This window comes from Manis javanica, chromosome 13, assembly GCF_040802235.1.
Source record: "Manis javanica isolate MJ-LG chromosome 13, MJ_LKY, whole genome shotgun sequence".
Classification (NCBI taxonomy): Eukaryota; Metazoa; Chordata; class Mammalia; order Pholidota; family Manidae; genus Manis; species Manis javanica.
Window position 1 is genome coordinate 74,125,221 of NC_133168.1, and position 21,407 is coordinate 74,146,627.

The window sequence follows — 21,407 nt, forward strand, 5'->3', positions numbered from 1 at the left end:
ACAATAAACACCCTTTCTGGGCAATTTCAGGCCTAGAGTAAGTGGTTGAGGCCCTGACTACGGGAACATGTTTCGAACTGAAGTCCCTCTGTCTTTGAACTTCAGGACTCCAAACAAGACGTGTAACCCCTGTGGGTGCCCAAATGCCCTTGGAAAAGTGGGCCGATCTCTGAGATGTTGCCAAAATCCAGTCCCGCGTGGTTCTAGCTCCGCAGTCGCCCACTCTTCCAGGACCTGGCTGTCCCGCCCCAGGGGTGCGCAGAGCGGCCTCTGCTCACCGAGAGGACGAGGCCTGCTGGGGGCTTCGGGGGCACAGGTGCAGACCGGAGCGCACGCCTAGTCAGTGCCTCCAGGTTGAGCTCGGGTCCGCCGGGAGGCCAGGCCCGGGGAGCCCGGGAGTAGCTGGGTGACCCTGGAATTTTCTTCTGGAGCCCGACCCGGGGCCGACTGCAGAGCCGGCTGCTGGCAGGGACCGAATGGAGCTCCGCGCCAGGCCCAACTGAGAGCAGCCAGAGAGCCAGAGGCCAGGCCGCGCCCCACCCCCCGGACCCGCAGCGCGCCCACCCCGACCCCCGGCGGCGCCCCAGGGGATAGCGGCCCGGCCGCCGCGGGCACCCAGGGATGGGGGGAGGGGGCCGCGGGCGCGGCGGCCTCTGGCTCGGCGCCCGGGGCGGGAGGCGGGTGCGCGGGGGAGGCGGCGGGTGAAGGCGGCGGCCGGCGGGCCCGCGGGGCACTCGGAGGCCCGGGCGGCGGGCGGGCGGCCGCGCGCACCATGCTCTCCTTCGACGAGGCGCTGAAGCGGGCGGGCGAGTTCGGGCGCTTCCAGCGGCGCGTGTTCCTGCTGCTGTGCCTGACGGGCGTCACCTTCGCTTTCCTCTTCGTCGGCGTGGTCTTCCTGGGCCGCCGGCCCGAGCGCTACTGGTGCCGCGGGCCGGGCGCCGCCGCGCTGGCCGAGCGCTGCGGCTGGAGCCCCGAGGAGGAGTGGAACCGCACGGCGCCCCCCGGGGCCCGCTGCCGGCGCTTCCTGTTGGAGGCGGCCAACGCCAGCGCCGCCGCCGCCCCCGCCGCGGGCGCGCTCAGCTGCGCCGACCCGCTCGCCGCCTTCCCCAACCGCTCGGCGCCGCTCGTGGCGTGCGGGGGCGGCTGGCGGTACGCGCAGGCCCCCGCCACCATCGTCAGCGAGGTAAGGCCGGCATGGGACACACGCGGCCGTCCGGCCCGACGCGCCCGCCCCGCGCTTGCACGCCGGCGGGGAGCGGACGGTGCTCTGGGCGCCGCGCGCGCGGGAGCATGGGCGGCGCCCCCTGGAAGGTCCGCCGAGGCCGGGGCCCGCCGGTTCCCTCTGGGGGCGCCCCGCATTTGGAAGAGCTGCGTGGCGGATGCCTTTCGTGCAGTTTTCGGTGCGAGTGCGTTAACAGAGCGAGGCTTTGGTTTCAGGTGCGAGCGGGAACTGTCATGGAAGCCAGGTGCCGAGATGCGTGGCACACGCCTCCTCGGGAATGGCAGCGCCCGGGACGATGTGCGGGACGGCTGCGGGGTGTTTGCTCAGCATTCGGAAATGCTGCGCGAACTCGCAGTAGGGAAGTGCGGTCCGTGCGCCAGCGCCGCTGGTCTGGTCGGGACCGGCTCACGGTCTCCAGAGGGCAGAGTGAAGGCGAAACCACCCGGGGGAAGGCAGCAAACTTTCTCTAGTTGCCCAAATGATTATTGGAAATGCAGAGGACAAAGGTTGAGGCTTTCCCCGGGAAATGACTGGTAAAACTGCTTTGGGGCAAAGGGCAACATCTGAGATAAGTTGGGAAAGCTGAGGTTTTGATTAAGGGTTTACATTTTTCCCCCTGCTAATACGTTATAGGAATGCAGCAAAAAGGGGCTACAAGTCCTTCAAAATGGACCCACCCCTCACCCCCCACTTACCGGGCGGTGGCTGCTGGGGGCCGGGTAGGGACTGCTTCCACATTTCCTTGAGTGTGTTTTGGGCAGGCACTGCATCGGGGGTTAGGTGGGTCCTCATGAGCCCTTGGCGGCGGCACTGGTTTCTGCGCTAGGCTGGGCTGGGAGTTAGTGCCCCTTCTTCGACTGTTAATGGTGTACCGCGGTCTAGTGACCTCCTCTCTCTGGGGTTGGGATTATAGATCTTTGACGTGGTGCATGTTCTGTAATGCCATGTGTGGGTGTGTGCACATACTGTGATGTGCTACACGGAGACACCACCTACGGCAGGCCACCAGGCAGTGTGCATGTGTGCTTGGGGTACTTTGATTTCTACTTATTCTGTGGGTAACGCTGGGGACTGCTTTATAAACTGCAGCGGCCTTGTTGTCAGGGATTTCACAGCTGGAGTGGACAGGGTGTGGCCCTGGGTAGGAGAGGGCATTTGCACGGTGAGTTGCCTCTCTTCCGTGGCTGTTCTATTCCACTCCACATGGCTGCTTAGCGCTTACTTCCCAGGCAGACTATAGAACTCCCCTTGGAGAGTTTTGAACAACACTCAGGTATAACTGAGTTTTGAAGACATTTAAACCCCAAATGAAGAATAAAATGAGCCTTGAAGGCAGAATGCACACACAGTCGAGTGGGGTTTCCATGGGCAAACATCATCCATGGACCTCAGGGAAGGGAGACATAAAAGTCAGTGCCCAGGTACTTTCTGGGGTTCCAGATTTATTTCAGGCATTCAGAGGTTATTTCAAGGTGGGCCAGGGGGTCTTACAAAGGTCAGGAGCTCCTAAAAAGTGGTGTCTGGGGCGGAAGGTTGGGAGGCCCGGGTCTGGCACGGTCTCCAACTAACTCTATCGCGTGGGTGAATCAGCTTTTCTGGAATTCAATTTTTCATCTGTAAAATTAGGGGCTGGATTAAACCTTTACAGTCCCTGCAAATGCCATCAGCGTCGTCACTGAATGGCTGCCCCGTGTGCTCAGAATAATGATAAAAACCTTCAAGGAAAAGTAAAACGATACTCAGTAGGTGCTCCTGAGGGCTGCCGACATACTTTTGAAGTTTTGAAGTTTATTGGAGAGATTTTTTTTTTTAATCCCAAATTGCTTCTTCTGGCTTGTTTGTTTTCAATGCTTTGATTCTTGAGAGGAAAGCCCCCTCTATTCAGGAGGTTCGGCCGTGCAGAACAACTATTCTTTCAGAGCACTGCCCTGCTAATACTTTGCTGTCTTTGGTTTTTGAATGTGATCCAATTCGTTTTTGTTTTTTTCATGTACTGTCAAGGATTAGAAGAATGAATGTGGCTAACACCAGTAACCAATGTATCTTTATAGACTTGAAGTATAATATCTTAATCAGGAGAAGGGGTGCATTGTGAGAGCTTATAAGGTGGAAGGGCAGCAGATTCCGGAATGTCTTCACATGGCTACTGTATTCCACCCTTGCACTATGCTCAGGGAGAACTCTTAGTCCTGGCTTTATAGAAGATGCTCGTGAGGCAGGAGATTGAAGAGCCTGCCAGAGTCCCACACCTTCTGTGTAGCTGAGATGGGTTCAGACACAGAGGTCTTGATTGTAATTGGTCCCCTTCCCTCCATGCAGTGTTCTGAGTTCTTAGCACAAGTCCAGGCAATGCAGATCACTCACACTTGAGAACCTGCTGGAAATCTTGTTGAACCTTGTTGACCTTGTTACTTGTTTTGTTGGTCCTCTGGCCTCCATGCCACTCTGTGTACAGCTGGTTATTCAGGCAGATGGGAGGCTTCACTGCTTGGAATGGCTCTTTACTCTTGGTGTGAACTTCATCTATCCTCCTTTCATTTGACAAAGCAAAATAGCTTCAAGGAATTAAGTCAGAAGTCAATGCCAAGTGCAGGGCGGATGCACTCCTGCCCCCCCCACCCCACCCCCCGCTTGTTTCTCCTGCTCAGCCCAGGGTGGTGCATTTTCACCTGCATATACCTTCCTCGGTGCAAACCTCCCTCATGTCTGGACCTCAACCTTATCTGGTTGTCAGACATTGTGAAGAATAAATTATGATGTAATGCAGAGAAATCTGAGCCCCCACCAACCAGATATTCCAATTCACTGCCCAGGGAGTGAGTCTTTGAAACTGATGTGAGGACTTTTGCCATCCATGAAGAAAAAAACAAAAGAAGAGGTTCTCTCTAATCTGTCAGTAGGAACCAGCCTTCAGAGCACCTTTAGAAATAGGATCTGGTTTTTCCTTTCCAGATCCTTCTTCCCCCACAATAAAGGGCAAGTCTATTTGAGTTAAGTAGCTGTCCCATTGAAGAGAGTGGTGGCTGCTTTGGTCTCTGGGGTTGTCCTTGTGTTTCACGTGTCTCTGCTTCGCTTCTCAACATCCATCTCACACGGTAAGGCCAACGCAGGAGGCCAACCCACAGACATCAGTGCCACCAGCATCCTGTCCTCACTGGCGTGCACTGTTGTGGATATTGGAGAAAGGAGTTTAGCCGGGCTTAAATGTGAGCCTGGACTGCCCCTCTGATTTGCTTTGTGCACTTTAGGCAAAGATTTTACTTTTCTTTTTTTTTTCTAATATTATTTGTGCCTTCCCTGTTTTTTGCTGTATCAACCTCATCAGGAGAACATCTGTTTTATTATTACTTTAAAGACCCAACTATGGCATTGTTCATTTTCTATTTCATTAATTTTTGCCCCTTCTTATTTTTTCTAGCTTTTGGAATTTATTTTTGGCACATTTCTTCCAATTTAAGTTGGATGCTTAGCTCGGTAAATTCCAGCTTCTTCTTTTCTAGTATAAATATTTGAAACTCCAGATTTCCTTCTATGTACTTTTTTTATTGCATTCAAGTTTTGAAATGCAGATTTTAATTATTATTAACACATTCTCAGTATTTTAGATTTCCATTATTATTTCTTCTTTGACCCATGATTTATTCAGAGACTTGTTTTAAAATTTCAAATGTATGTTGATATTTTTATCTTTCAATTGCTGACTTCTAATTTAATGTTGGTATGGTCAGAAAATGTGGTCTATATGATACTGATTCTTTGAATTTTATTGAAACTTGCTTTTTGGCCTTCTAAGAGAGGCCAGTTTTTATAAACTTTTCATACATGCTTGAAAAGAATGTCTTTAACTACTGGGTGCAGGGTTTTATAGATGTCCAATATTTGGAGCTTGTCAGTTGTGCTGTTAAAATAGTTTAGAGTTTGATCAAGTTTCCATCTGCTTGGCCTATTAAGAAAAATTAGAGTAAATATACATGAAGCAATTTTATTTGATGCATGTACATACAAATTTAGAATTTTTAAAACCTATATAATGAATTGGACCTTTTATTATGGTGTAGGGACCCTATCTAAAATCCATGATGTATATTGCATTAATGTCCTTTTTGTCTGATATTAATATAGCCACCTCAACTTTCTCTTAGTCAACATTTGTGTGCTAGATCTTTTGTTATCCTTCACTTGCAAACTTCCCATGTTCAGATAGTTTAGATGTGTCTCTTGTAAAATGCAAATAACCTGATTTTGTTTTTAACTAGTGTGCTTAGCCTCCTTTAAACGCGTATGCTTAGTCTCATTACGTTTATTGTGGTAATTGATATGTTCCGGCTTCTTATACCATCTATTTTTTTCCTTTACCTTATTCTTTCTATGCTTTTTATCCCTCATTTTTCCTTTCATTAAAAATGATTAAAAATTTTTTCTTATTCTATTTTATTCCTTTCTTTATTTGTCTGGACTTTAGATCCTTTATTTCAACTATTTCAATCATTACCCTTGAAATTTTACAGAGTTTACTTAAGAAACCTACATTTACTACTGTGACCTTCTCTGAAACAATTTAGGAATCTTAAACACTTAGACTCAGTCACTTGCCTTCCTGTCTTATAGACCATAGCAGTCAATCATCTACATCTACCCTTTTATTGTTAATATATGGTTTTTGTGTAGATCATGTATGCTTGGGTTTATATTTGCTCATTATTTTATATGGTGTCTCTTTTCCCCATTTCCTTTTGATGCAGATCTTTAAAAACTTTAAGTGTATTACTAGGTAGTAAATGTTCTTAGTATTTGTTTATGTGGAAATGTCTTTATTTCACCATTATTCTTGAAAGATGGTTTTGCTAGGTAAATACTTCTATGTTGCTATTATTTTTCCTCAGTCCTTTGAAGATGCTGGTTCTGTCTTACAGCTTTTATTTTGCTTTTGAGAAGTCTGTTGTCAGTCTAAGTGTCCTTTTCTCTCAGGTTGTGTCTAGCGGCTATTTCTTTTATTTATCCAGCTTGGTGTACATTGCCTTTAAGGGCATCTGGCCTATGGTAAACACGCAAAAAATATTTGTTGAATGAACAAATTGTTGTTTTCCTTTACCTGTGAATTTTGGTTCTTTTAAAAGTTCTGGAAAATTCTCAGCCATTCTATCTTCAATGTTGCCTTTTCTATTCTCTATTCTGTTTTTCTGAGATTCTAATTAGATGTAAGGTGGACCTTCCTCTTCTGTTCCTCATGACTCAACCTCTCTCTCAGAGTTCCCATTTCTGTGTCTATAGATATGGTCTAGATATTTCTTCAGACACACTTCAGAACACTATAATTTCAGAACACTGCCTTTCTGTTCAGCAGTATTAAATCTGACATTTACGCCATCCATTGAACTTCTTATTTCAACAATTATCTTTTTTCGTTTATCAAAGTTATGTTTGTTATCTTTCAAATACACCTAGTCATTTTTTTGGTAGTCTCTGTATTTCTGGCTCCATTTTGTGTTTCCATTTTTCAGTTTCTTTAAAGGTTGTATATGTGATGACTCTGTATTTTGTATCTGGTAATTACACTGTCTGAAGTAACTACATGACCTGAATCCCTGGTATTAGAAACCTGTCATTTGTCATGGGTTGTGTGTTTGGTGTTTGTTGATTATGAGCTCCCAGCTGACTGATCTTCTCTGTGGGAAATCTGGCTGCCTCCAAAGAGGATTTACTTGCTTTTCTCTGGGCTGGGAAACACCACTTTGACCTGGAATGACTTTTTTCTCTCCTGGCTGAATCTACAACAGCTGGATCTGTCATTGTTTGTTTTTATTAGAGGTCTATGGTTTTCTTACTTCCTGAAATACCAACTATTCAACAAAAATTATGAAAAAAAATAATTTTTCAGCAAGCATCCCTCAAAGTAACTAGCCCTTTCTGCTGATAGCAAAGGGGATTTAATAGTAGAGCAGTTTTTTTCTAAATGGAGTAAAGACAGGACCCTAAGGAGTAAACAGGCACCCCACTAGGTATCTGCTCCTTGGTCTAGACAGTAGGATAACCAAACAGATCCATGCAGTATGGACCCCAGAACAACAGCAAGGAAAATATATACAAAAGGAATGAGAGTGTGAAAGAGCACATCTGCTTCTTTCCGTCAATTGGGATATTAGATTATCAACTACTCTTCAATTGAAATTTATTTAGCGTTTATTGTATGCTAAGCACTGGACTAAGCTACAGATATAAAGATGGGTAAGTTTCTTTTTCTGACGAGCTCAAGTCCTGGCAGAGAAACTTGCCCTGAGACAATGAGAGTGGTGACGGGCGTGGGGAAGGCATGTTTTCTTATGATTGAACTTATGATTCAATCTTGTGATTGAACTGTGCTGACCTTGACCTCAGCCTCAGAGGATGAGGAGTCCAGGAGGAATATGTGAGGAAAAGCATGTTCCATTCCCACATTCCCTTATCTTCATCATCATTTTATCAGTGGCTGCTAATTAGGTGCCCTCTGGAGTACTGGTCAGTGTGTGTTCCTGTGACCCACCCACAGAGATTTCCAATCCAAAGATCAGGGTGGGGTTCAGGAATCTTTGTTTCTCACAAGCATGTAAGGCCCAAGCAGGTGGTTCTTGGACCACACAGGGAGACTCGCTGGGCGTTTCCTTGAGCAGCAGTAGGGGAGCATCGTGAGCAGGGACACCTTCTGTGTGGGTGCAGCCAGTGCCAGTTCCCCCAGACACACTCTGTAGACCTTGGGATAGAAGCAATATCCTTTTACCTCAAGACAGGAATCCAGATTTTATCCGATGAAATGCTGCTGTTTGTTTGCAGAAGGTGTGGGGCTTTCCAGAGATGGGCAACAGTTAGTGAAGTCCTGTAACTGTTTGGGGTGTCCACAGCTGAACCACACTCCCTGGGAATCTTGGGAAATCTTAGGGTGGAGCTTTGGGCAAAGGCAGAGGTACAAGCGATTGGGATATACAACAGGAGGGCGTGGATGTCTATGCTTGTTGATGTATGGGTTAAGATTCTTGGTATAAGGCAGGTTAGTACAGTGGAAAGAATATACATGTCCTCTGGGGTCAGATATACCTGGGCCTAAGTCCCAGCAATTCTGTATTCTGTCTTCAAGGGCAAGTCACAGAATCTGCCTGTGCCTCAGTTTCCTCAGCTCTAGAATGGGCAAAAGAACAGGTGGATAGGGCTGGGGGAGGGAGAGAAGGAATAAGTGTTGGGCCAGATTCGACTTGGGATCTGTAGTGTGCCGGCTTCTGGTCTAGCCTGATACAGTACTAGTAAACTTGCCTTCAATATTAAAACAACCAACATCTCTTAGGCACTAATTTGCCCTTAAGGCAAAGAATATCTTTACTTTTCCTCCAGGACACACAACTGATTATATTTCCCAGCCTCCCTTCCAGCTAGTGAGGCCGGTGACAGAGCTCTAGTCAGTGATATTGGGAGAAATGACATGTCACACTGCCAGGTCTGGAGCCAGGGTAACCCTCTTCACAATCCCCATCTTTTCCTTTCTTCCCTCACCTGCCTCCAGAGAGCCCTGAAGCCTGAAGAGACGGTAGGGTCCTTGCATGAAAGGAGATGCATTTCTGAAAGCCTGTGGGAAGGGGAGCCACCACCTTCCTCCCCTCCATCTCTTCTGCAAACAAATGTTAAATTAATGAGAAATTTTCTTGTGTTGAACCAGTGAGATTTGGGGGGTTATTTGTTACAACTCTAACTGTGAGCCTACCCTGACTGTAGGCACTGTAGTGTATTTCCTGATAAAATGGTAGGGAGGCTCTTTCCTTCAAGACCGTCCTCTGCTTGGTCTGTACCTGGGCCGCCGTGCCCTTGTCCATGGGTGTCTGCAGCCCCGCTGGCCCCTGGCCTCTCCAGGGCACACCCGGCTGTCCTTCCCGGGCTCTCAAACATGCTGTTTCCCATTCTCAAAATACCTTCCCTCTTTCCTCACAAGGCTGTTCCATTTTTTACCTGAAGATGCGGCTAAGGGTTACCTATTCTAGAAATACCTTCGCCCACCTCCTGCCCTCCACCGCCCTGGGGTGTCTGATGTCCTTTGTCTGCCGGTATCCCTCACCAGGTACGGACTGTGCCCATGGCTGCCTCCCTCACCAGGCTGCAGGGGTCTTGAGATTAGAGACTGTGGTAATAAATACTTGTGATGAAATTACCTGGCATTTAATAAATTTCATAATTAAATTACTGAAAAAAGGATTGAGTGACAAATTTGACCCCCTTTTATAATTTTGGCTAGGCCAACTCTGAAATTGACCTTCATAGGTTAAAATCAGTTCTTCTCCCCAATGGCCACTGCGTGTGTGTGTGCGTGCATGTGCGTGCATTAATTCTATGTATCAATTTAGAGAAAATGAACACTTTAACAATTTTGATCCATTGAACATGATATACTTGATATCATTTCAACATGATGTATTGCTGCCTTCGGCACTATTCAGTTTCTGTCAGCAATGTGTGTAGTTCTCAGTATGAAGATCTTACACAAATTTTAGCAGTTGTCGGATGCTCTGGCACAGTGCTGCTGAATGACACGCCGTGAGGAGACATGTGTCTCCCTCATACCCACGAGGTCTGGCAAATCATCAGGTGGTCATGGCCTTGCAAAAACTGACCCCTCCCCTCCCCCACCCAGCCCTCTGCAGCGGAGGGACAATAGACGACACCCCTGCCCCTGTCTGCATGGTCTCAGAATCCTAATTTGGGGGGATGCAACTTGGGACATGAAACAAACAGGAAAGATTAGAAACTACAGGCTTTTGAGGTCATAACTGTTATGTGCTGATGTTCAAAAGGCTTTTCTCAGCTCTTCTGATACTTCCAGGCACATCTGTGTCATCAACCAAGATGCGGCCCAGGGACAGCTGGGCACAGGCCGGGGTCAGCGAGGGACACTCGGGGGGCCTGGCCTCCAGTGGTTGAGAGCACAGTGGTGAGCCCTCCGAGGATGTGAAGGGGAGCACATGCTGCCTACCGTGCAAGACAAAATGAAACCTTTCCAAAATTCTTCCTCTTTTTTTGTCCCTTTCTTCAACCAAAACCACGAAAGGAATATTATTTCCATACTATGAGGAAAAGGCAAAGTTCCTTATGGTTCTTGGTGTAGCTTTTAGGAATCACAAAGGATGGTTAGCATGGCAAACGGTGTCAAGGCCATCTGGTCTAGGCCAGGGATCATGGCGTGGCGTTCAAAGGGGGTGCTGTGCTCTAAGTTGCTGTGACTGTAGTACAACAGAGTAACCTGGGGGCTGATACGTGGGTAAATCTAGAAGAAAGCAGTGAGGAATGCAGGTTAGGGGCATACGAGAAGTATTTTAAGGCAATTCCTGCACTTAAATTGTGTGGCTAGTACGGGCCTCATGCAGCCCATCCCTCAAAGTGTAAAATTGATTCAGCCATTTAACTTTAAAACCTGTATTCAGGGGAATTAAAAATTAAAGCCAGGGAAGGAGTATGGTGATTTTGTTGAGTATTTTCTGAAAGCTTGGATGCTGGCCTGTGATCAATGATAGAGAAGCTGTGGTGGGAAAGGTGCCGACTCGGCGCTAAGGTCACGTGAGTGACCGGGGGTGATGGCAGCATTGGTGGACCTCTGTTACCTTATCTGAGTAAAGCAATCAACTGTCAACTGAATACCAAGATTCCTTGATTTCTATTATTCTACAGCCTGTTTTCAGGCCCCTGACCTGTTTCATTCTTGACCCTAAGCTCAGGGTTGCGATAGTCATGCCAGGGTGAGAAGATGTCTTAGGATGAAGCTAACTTGAAAGCTGAAGGGGTTAGTTTCCAGAAATCTGGGTGGATTCTTCCCCAGGACGCCTTCCTCCAGGTGAGCGTGCTGTGCTGTGCGTGATGTCAGCAGGAGTAGGGGTGGAGTGGGAGATGTCCCTGGCACTAGGATGGGCGCCCATTCTGCCTTCTTTAACATTTACGTGAGACTGTAGGGCCTTACGGAGAATCTCAGGAGGGCGACATGCCGTAGGCCGTTCACACACTGGAAACTACCCGAGGGAGACAGACAGCTGCGTGTCTGGATTTGGAAACAAAGGTGATTCTTCTGCTCTCAGACCTAGTCTTATGAGGCAGGTGACCTCCCTGTAAGACTGTCACAGGGTAGGAGCAGGGGAAATGACCAAGTGATTGGCGAGTCTCCGATGTTCCATGTTAACAGTGAATGCTGGGACCAGAAACTGGAGACCATCATGTGGAAAAATGGACCAGAGCCTCCCAGTGCATACCCACACCTTCGGCTTCAAGTATCAGGTTATTTACATGTACACATTACACTTAATGTTTAACTTAAATGTGAAGACATTTAAGAATTGTATAGTAATTCTGACAGGAGTGCATCAATTCAGGGGGTATATAGCATTTCTTTTGTAGGTCTTACTGTGAACTGACGTTGTACTTATTTGTGATAATGCCTGCAAGTAAGTGTGGGAGGCTGTGTTTTCTCATTTCTTCAAAAACAGTTCAGAGATGAAATTTGAAGGCTCTAAATGATGTGAGGCATTAGATGGGGCCTTGTAGGTTTCCTGTTCCTGTGTGTGGATGACGACAAACCAGTGGTCCAACTCTCCTCGCCCAAACGATCGAGGGCTTTCTCTTCCTGGTGGGTGTCAGCTCTTTCAGCACTTGTATATTGAGATAGAATTATTTAACTTTTGCTGGCTTTATAATGCAGAAATAGGAGTTTCCCATGGAAGACTTGAATTAGTGTGTCATAGTACAGGATGCAATTTTACATGGAATGAAAGTTTATTTGACTGGTGCTTGTGTGACCCGGGGGCAGATTTGGGAAATGGTGGTTTTCTGTGAAATGCCATTGGCACTGGCGTCCAGTGTGGGAGACCCAAGGACGGCTTTGTAAGAGCGGATGCAGCCAGGGCCTGAGCAGGTCCCTCTGGCTAGAAGAAACGAAACAAGGTGGACCAGCCTTGACTTTTAGAGCAATGGGACCTATGAGACAGTCTGGTCTTAATGAAGTCTGATGGCTTTGAAAGTTTTTGCTGTTAGTATTGTCAGGTTTCTGGAGTTGGAGCCCACATCCACAAGAGTGAAGGAGGCTGAGGGTAGGGCACACTCCCAAGAGGAGACAGAGCTTCCATTACCTGGGCAGCGCTGCACAGAGCCGCAGGGGCTGCCCGGCCATGGTGATGACGACTCTGCGTAATGCTCTGCTCATCCTCTCTGCCTGACAGTGTCTCACGTTCGTTCCAGTTGTTGCTTATGTCCCGCGTACGCACAGGCAGGGCAGCTCTGATTTCACAGGCCCTCCGCCAGTTGGAAGCATTTCATGGCCGGCAGGCAGCACAAGATGAAAGACAACATTTGTGTCCCAAGCCCCTGGGAAGGGAAGCTACAGCCGATGCCTCTGAGACATAAACAGAAGGGACAAGCACCAGAATCTCTTATTCTGAAGACTGATTGTAGCACGTTTATGGGGATTAAGGGATCGTGCAGAAAACAGTGTGCACATTTAATATGGGTGATTTTTTTAAAACAATGCTTTACAGGCATCTCGTGAGAAATGAGTTCCCTTTCATTTTCTTCAAAGAATTCCTTCAAAGTGAACATTCACAGGGAAGACACATAGATAATTAAAAATATTAAATATACAGGGTAGAGGAGAAAACTGAATTGAAATGAATGAAGATTAATTTGGCCTCAACTTTTAAAAAATTAAATGAATAAATTCCACAGTTTCTGTAGGATAGAAGAAATTGTTCCAAGAACCTTTCCTAGAGTAGCTGGTGCACCTTCTGGGTCTGCACTACTGAGCAACAATGTGATAGACTTGTTTGAGGCCCCTTGTAGGGAGCCATGTAGGGTGCCCTGTAGGGTGACTGTGATCCCCTGTCTAGGATGTGAGCATATAGAGCACATACAGAAGAATTTTGACTTTAATCTAAACCACTCAATCATAATAAAGTTAGTCATGGGGATAAAAGTACAGCATGGAGAATATAGTCATTAATTCCATAACATTTTTCTATGTTGACACATAGCAGTACCACACCAGTTGGGGTGAGCATCTGATAATGTAGATAACTGTCAATCATTATGTTGTATACTTTATCCTTGAAACCGATACATGATTGTATATAAACTATAGTTCAATACATAAAACAAAAAATAAACTAAACCAAGTAAGTATATTGCAAAATCAAATAAAACTGTTTTTGTGCTTATCCACTCTAGACATAGATAATTACCATTTATCGATGGACAGTTATGTCAAGAAATTATCAAATTCTAGATCTGAACTGGTTTAGTGTGGCCTATCTCTAGGACAAAGGAGCGGCCAAGAACATGAGCTCACTGGTTGCGTGAATACGGGCAAACTGCTTAGTTTGAGATTTTTCTGAGCTGAGGTTCTTACCAAATGGGAATCATGACTGTTGTGTGGGGTTGACAGGAGGCATGCGAAGTGTTTAGCATGTTGTCTGGTCCATCATAGGTGCTCAGGGACGGGTGATGATTGTAGTTGGTGAACACGGATATTGAGGAGATCAACTCAGAGAGGCAGCCTGGGGCAGCTGGGAATTAGAGGTGGACTGTGAACCCCGCAGTCTGAGGAAAGCTTTTGTCGGGCAGGGCACCAAGATTCCAGAACTAAGGGACATGGCAGTGATCTACTCTTTAGGGCTGGCATAACTGGGGCTCAGTGATAAACACCAAGGAGAGACCCAGGATGTAAGGCCAGAGCTACAAGCTTTGGCAAGACTTCCCAAGCCTCCATTTCTTCAGTCATGACCTGGAATTGACACCCTCCCACCCCCTGGCCGGGTGCCTCCTTCTTGCTCTTTGTCACCAAATGCGGGCCCGAGGCCCGAGGCGTCCGTGTGCCTGTTCTGGTTTGGGGCTCCTGGAGTCAGGCTGGTTCAGACCTCACACTGTCCTCTGACGGCAGGCAGAGCAGAGACGCTGGGAAGGGCCTTGGATTCCCTAAACCCAGGGAAATCCTTTAGCCGCCTAGACAGCTGGGGTGCTACCGGCCGTGGGCGGGAAGCCTGGCAGCATCTAGAGATGCTTTTCCTCACATTTTACACACAAGAGAGAAAAGCCCCAGCTTTCTGATTGAAGTTATGATTATCTGCCATTGTTTGGAGGTAAGTGGTGGGGCCACTGTCCCAGCAGATACAGGCTCTTCAAGGACCCGATGGTGTGTTGCTCAGATTTGTGTTGCATCCTCCACCCACTCCCAGCAGTGCAAGCCAGTGTCTTGCAAAAGAAATGTCATCTCCTAATCTTCCTGAATTATTGCTCTGATCGTGTCCCTTCTTGCATTTAAGCATCCCAAGTGCCTACTGGGTGGAGCAAGGGACTGGGGCTTGTAATCGGGGCTCTGCCCAGCCTTGCCGCAGCTTCCCCTCTATACTCATCTGCTGCCCTGCTGGATGCCGTCTGAGGAAAGCAACAGGCCCAGACTCGACAGCCCTGGGAGTCAGCCCAGTGTGGATGCCAGGCCACAGCAGGCAGGGCTGAGTCCCTTGTCACCCTGAAGGTCTCCTCATGCTTGGATATTGCCTTCGGGAGGTGGGGGTTTCCTCCTGAGTTGGGGTCAGTTTCGGGTCTGCCTGTCACCATGGCTGTAGTGCGTCCCAAGAGAGGAGCCAGAGAGGAAAGGGATTGGAGAGCAGAAGCCAGGGGAAGGGAGAGCTGCGAGAGCAGAGTGTGAATCACCCCCCGCAGGAGATGGTTGTTGGGGCAGGGGCTTGGTGCCGGGGACAGCAGGCCAGTGTGGCACTGGCTGGGCCTCCAAACTGGATGGCTCTGTCCCTTGACCCTTTCTTCTCTGTTCCCGTCTTTGTTCTTGTCCTTGGCTTCCGCCTACCTCTCGCAAAACCCACGTCCCCATGAAACTGTCCTCCCTCGCACCAGAAGGCGATACCACCTCTGCCCTCCTCCGGTGCCTGGTTCTCCACCATCCTCATCACAGGAGCTTGTATTTATTGGACATTTGCTCTATGCACAATGCATAATATCTCATCTAGTTCTCCCACAATGCTGTGCTGTATAAATATTATTGTTCATTTTACATGAACAAAAAAAACCCCTAAAGCACAGAAGGAGGAAATACGCGACTTTCTCAGAATCACACAGCTAAGTAACAGAATGAAGATTTGGTGGGGGAGTTTCCCTCTCACCTGTGGCCTGACTGTGGGGCCTCGATTGTTCTGTGCTGAGACACACTCTGCCTTCTCCACACCACCGCCAGCTGCTTCAAGGCAGGAACAACGACTCGGGTACCTTTGACCTTTGGCCTTTGATAAAGGCCTAAGAGAGCCAGTGCCTCTGACCTAGTGGATAGTCAGTGCCTGCTTGTTGGCAGGGTCCAGCGGTCCGTCTACAGGTGAGCAGTCTTGGTGAGTGTTGAAGCTGAACGATGCTCTGGAGACTGGTGTGTCCTGTAGCCCTGGGAGCAGGTTCCAGCCTTGGAGACTCACTGGGGAGTGCGGGTGGCACACCTTAGAGCCCTGGCCCAGTGCAGGCTGCACTTCTCTGCCAACTCAGATGGCAGCTGCCACCCATCCCCAGCTGTCCCCTCAGCAGGGCCTGTATGGATCTGGGAGGTGTGAGCATCCTTGGTGGCTCCCGGGCCTTCTCCGAGGCCCTTTGGGAGTGAGGCATTTTGAAAAGAACTAAAATCCCATCCACCATGAAGCCCTCTTCATTCCATGTTTTTCACGAGCACAGAAATCCTTCCATAAGTTTGGGCTGCAGAAGCTGCCCCAAAGGTACTGTGGTTGGAAAGGTCCCAGCATGGCCTGTGCCTGTATTCTAGTTGGTTAAAAGGACAAATTTGCCTCCTATTTTGGGGCAGTATATTAAGCAATCCAGTTCTCTTGACACTGAATAGACACTAAAATTTAATCCACGAGCATAGCTTAATATCCAAGAAGAACAAAAAGCCACACTATAATATACTACATATAAGCTGACGGTTATTAATACATACTTCCTGCTTAGAAACTCACTTTCTTCTTTAATTACCAGAAAACATTGCAACATAGTAAACAGTCAATTCATCTAACCCTCACACACCCCATGAGCCTGTGTTGTTACCCCATTTTATAGAGAAGGGAAGTGAGGCACAGAGAGATTAAGTGACTCCTCCCAGGTCTGCAGCTGCCAGAAGGGAAAATTGGAAAAGATATTTTTGATGTGTCAACCAACAGGGATTAACTGATATCTATAGAATATGACAGGGATTGTGATAAATCAACAAGAAAAAGAACAGGTTTTTGAAGAACTGACAAAGGGTACAGACAGTTTTCAGGAAAGGAAACCAAAAATCTCATTGAGAACAGGAAGCCTGCAGATTCACTCACAATCAGAGAAATGCAAATGCAAATGCAAGCAAGATAGAACTTGGCCCTCGTCAGGCTGGTTAGGAATGAAAAACCCAATGCCAAGTGTTGGTAGGTTGTAGGTTGACCGCAGGGCATGTGGGACTATTCTCAGGAACCATCTGGAGCTACTGATGCAAATTAGGTGCCCGTGTCCATATGCTATGACCCAGCCATTCCACTGCTATGCACAGATCCCGAAGGAAGTTCTCAAGCCCTCCATCAGAAGGCGGGCATGTTCACTGCTGCAGTATTTGCGTGGCGGGGAGTTGGTACAATACAGGAGAGAGCAAATGTCAAATGTAGTGGAGGCTCCATGCCACAGTCAGAAAGGATGTATTAGATGTCCACCTAGCATCACGGAGGGTCCGTTAAGGCACAGGACAGAATAAAAAAGCAAGGAACAGAATGAGATTTAGGATACAATACCATTTACATAAACTTAAAAATACGTGCACACATAACAATGTAGATTCTACACGAATACAAACAAAAAGATACACTTCAACATATGAGGATGGTTCTTTTGTGGGGATGGGATGGGAATAGGAATAGGGATAAAAGAGAATGAATAAATAAATAAAATAAGACAGGGGTCTTGTATAACCAATGATTATAATACATAATTAGCTCAACTTTCTGCCCTTGAGGTCCAAAAAGAACAAAGGGGTAAAAAGAAAAAGATGTGTTTTTCTGCTAAAGCACTTCTGGGTCTTGTAAGCTGCCTTAGAAATCACCCAACCCCTGGCCTATTGGATGGATTGGCCTGTGATCTGGAATCTAGATGGCCTGTAGATCTGTGGATCTCCAACTACATTTTGCCAGTCCTAGACATTGCAGCAGTTGCTAGCAGAATAATTTTACTTTCACCAGTTCTATTTTAGTGTGAAAATTCTGTTTATTTGTTTTGCTTGTTTTTTTAGAGGGGAGCTAGAATTCTGTTTCTAAAACAGTGTTTGAAAAGACCCAGGCTATTCCCCAGGATCCCTCCCCCATCTAAAATTCTACATTTTGATCGAAACAACCAATTTAAAATGTTTTAAAACTCAGTTTGAAATGCCAGCTCCACATGTAACTGTATATAAGATATTTTCTTGGGAAGGTGTTAAAAGATTTTCCTTCTGATGCTCATTCAGGTTCTTTCTGTTGACTTTCCATGTATAATTTATTTAAAGATATGGTTTAAAGTAAACCTCTGCATGATTTGCATCCTATGAACTAAATCCATTTTAAGTGTCTACTGCTACTGCGGGTTTCTCTATCCACTTGTGACAACTGACCTGAGATGTCCCAGAGCTGTGCACCTGCGGGAACAGGAGAGAGCACTGCTGATGGACAGGCACAGGTGATTTCAGTGGTCACCTGGGGATGCTGTGTCCTCAGGTGTGGACCACTGGTGCATAGATAAGGCCTTTCCCGAATGTGTCACATGGACGATGTCTCAGTGTCCATCTCTAAAGTCTAACATAAAATGTATTAATTCAATCAAGTCTAATAATGCATTCCCAACATTGCCTTTTAGTTAATTCACAGTTTTTATTATGCTTTTGTGTGTTCTCAGATACTTTAATCTTCAAAGATCATATAATCTCCCTCGTTAGGAAGATGAAGGTAACAGATACTGTTTAGAATCTCCTGGGGGTCTAGGTTCTTGCAGTTGTGTGACTAGGCTAATCTGCAAGTCTTCTTGAAACAAAATGTTTTGGCCTGTCACCATTTTCCTTTTAATTTTGCCCTTTTCCTTTTTGTCTTTTGGTTCTTCAGTGATGTACTGTCTTCATCCTAGTTCCCCAGAAAGCAGAGCCTGAGGCAAGGGTCTATGTGGTAGCATCAGGACAGCCAGGGAACATATGTGGGGGAAAGAAGGGGGAAGTAGGGGAGAAGGGCATATTCCACCTCACCATGAAATCTTTTAAGCCACTGTGTGATTGCCCCTGGGAAGTGGGGTGGAGGATGGGGACTCAGAAAGTAGGAAGGGAGAAATGGGAGAGAATTTAGCCACTGGCTTCTGCCTCCTGGTGGGCAAAGGTTCCCTCCCCCAGCATCAACTCCCTCACACTTTGGGTTGTCCCATGGGTGGGTGCCTGGTGAGATCCCTGATGTGGGAGGTCAGAGGCAAGAGCATGGGCACAAGGCCAGGAGCCTGAGGTGGTCAGAGCCCCACAGGGCCAGGTCAGGAGGCAGGTGAGGTCAAAAGATAGGAGAGGTGCAGAGAGAGTCCGGTACAGGAACCAGTAGATCATTAGCTCCTGCTCAGACTGTCACAAAATCCTAGTGCCACACTGACTGGGTTTTTGCCTCGTTTCCAGACACCTGCACCCTATGGATTCCCTGCCACCATCTTCCACCCACTTCATGTCAGGCTCCATATGGCCCCTGCCCCCTTGCAAAGGGCTGCCTCGAGTCCCCCACTTCATAGAGTCTTCCCCTAATGGTTATGTGTTGTGCATGCCAGCCCTCACATTTTTCTACTGCTCGCACCTGGGGCTCTCCGAGGGTGACCAGATGTCCCTGTCTGCCAGCAGGGGTGACTTAGGACTTTCAGGGCTAAATGTGGGAGAGCCCAGGGTAGCCTGGGACAGTCGGTCACCCTGAGCACTCCACAAGAAGAAAACATGATTCACAGGATGTATAATCATGAAAAGTGATGAACAGCTTGGACGTGTAATAGAGCGGAATATGGTTAAATAAACATAGTGTACCCATATGGTGGGATACGACAGAGATGATAAAACTGTTTAGGAAATAATAATGAAGAAATATTTATGATACCATATTAAGTTAAAACAAAAGGTTGGGATATCAATGTGTGCACTTCGCATGGAATATGATGTTGAAAAGCAGAGACTGCTTACACAGAGGCCTTGATGGAGAGAGTTTTATTTATTGCCGTTTACACAGTTTTCCTAACTAACCACGATTCTCTCCTGCCAAAGACGTGCTAACGTAGATGTAGAGCCGCGTGAACATTATGTATATGCTACATTTTAAACTGACGAGTAGACTGCATGCAGATTATTCATACTTAACTGCAGTTATTTTGTTCAATTTAGTAAGGTTGCTAAGAAACAAGTCAAACCTGCAAAAATTAAAGTGTGGCAGTAAGATTCAGTGGTCAGCCAAGGAAAAGGGGCCCGATTCCTTCTCAGAAAGGAATGTGAAGTCCCATAGTCACTGAAAGAGCGCTGTTGATGATCTCTTACCCCAAATAGTTGCCTCGTTGCTTACATGAAGAAGTCCAGAAGGGAGGGGGCCTGCTCCAAGAGGGTGGCCTGGGGGAGAATAAAGCCTGTGGCATCAAAGGCACCCAGTCTGGAAACTGTCGTAAGGGGACCAGAAGCCTTTGCTTCACAGGCTCAGAAAACAAAGCTGGGCGAAGTGGATTCATGAAACCTGCAACTGCCTCGCTTGATCTGACTCCTCCAAAGAGCAGTGGTCCCATTTATCAGGAACTAAGATGGGAGCCTTACCTAGCTTTTAATAAGCTAGAGTCTCTTTAAACATCTTAGTGAGTGACCACATTATATTTTGCCTTATTTCGTTTATATTTGGATTTATATTAGCGATTTTTTTTATTATTATGTGATAAGATACATTTACTTGATTCATTTCAGTTCACACTTGAAACCAGTATGAGTTGGTTTCTTTCCGCAGTCAGCCTCACCCTAAACTAATATCCTGTTGGCACCCACCTACCTCCTGAGCAGTGACTCTCAGGGTTTATAATCCCCGGAGGGCTTATGAACGTCAGATGGCTGGGTCCCAGCCTGGAGTTTGAGTCAGTCAGTGTGGGGTCAGGCCTGAGAATCTGCATTTCCAAGGTCCCAGGTGTGTCGATGCTGCAGGTCCCAGGACCACGCTTGGACACTGGTCTAGAAAGAGGCTTAGCTTTAGCTCATGGCTCTTCCATGTGATACTGACTGGCTAACCTTACATGTGCAAGGAAATCATGACTCTCTTCAGGTAGAGTCCACAGGAAGCTTGGCTCTTCTTAAAATTTCAGCTCACTCATGCGGTCTCTTCCACGGTGGTTACCCTGCCAACCTGCATGTCACTAGATGGATGAGTCTTAGGAAAACATCCTATTGATCATTGCACATTTCTATTTTTGTCAGTGAAATGAAGTTCAAGTACCTCAATTTGCCCCTGACCTCACCACCCTGCATGCAGATTTCCCGTGTAATCGAACCTTCCTCTGCTCTGCACAGAGGCGCCTCTGCCCCTGCTGGGCCAGCTGCCCCTCAGTGGCTTCTCCACCCGCCCCCAGCCACGGGCCGTGCCATCCTCTGGAACGCACTGATCTCCTCATTCAGAGGAGGCGTCTATGCAGTGGCCAGTGTGAGCAGGGCAGGAGTAGGTGCTGGGGCTGTGGTGCCCGCTGAGTACTATGTGCAGGTCCCTCCTGTGCCTCTGCAGCCGCAGGCCCCGCCTTCCACCGTGGGCTCCCTCCTCCTGCCCCTCCAGCTGGCTGCCTCTGTTTCCTGTCCTCTGCCCCTGCAGCCTCCCCCTTGACCTTTCCTCCTCTTCCTTCCCTGTGGCATAGGGGTGAGGCCCAGTTCTGGGCCTCAGTCTGCACACTGCCCCTCCCCTGCGCCACAGGCTGCTGCGGGGGTGCCTAGACAGGGGGTGCCTGTCACAGCTGGGGCTCTGCCCTCCTGGCTCCCAGGCCCCCCCAGTGCATCTCCTCAGCCCTCACTTGGCTTCTCCAGTCTGCTCTCCTCCACATGCCCACCTGTGCTCCCCACGCGCCCTCTGCCCTCACTCCTAGCAAACCGCCTCACTCCCACTTCCTGACGCTGGAAGATTCAGAGCAAAAAGCG

At 47.6% G+C, this 21,407-nt stretch overlaps 1 protein-coding gene across 3 annotated transcripts in view; it reads left to right on the forward strand.

The window, feature by feature from the left end:
- Nucleotides 1-764: 764 nt before the first annotated feature.
- Nucleotides 765-21,407, forward strand: part of SLC22A3 (solute carrier family 22 member 3) — an 86,566-nt gene continuing 65,923 nt past the window's right edge. For all 3 annotated transcript variants that reach the window (XM_037023867.2, XM_037023871.2, XM_037023877.2), the window contains exon 1: nucleotides 765-1,183. In XM_037023867.2, the coding sequence (XP_036879762.1) occupies nucleotides 773-1,183 (411 nt within the window). In that variant the 5' untranslated portion in view covers nucleotides 765-772. The remainder of the gene's footprint in view (nucleotides 1,184-21,407) is intronic.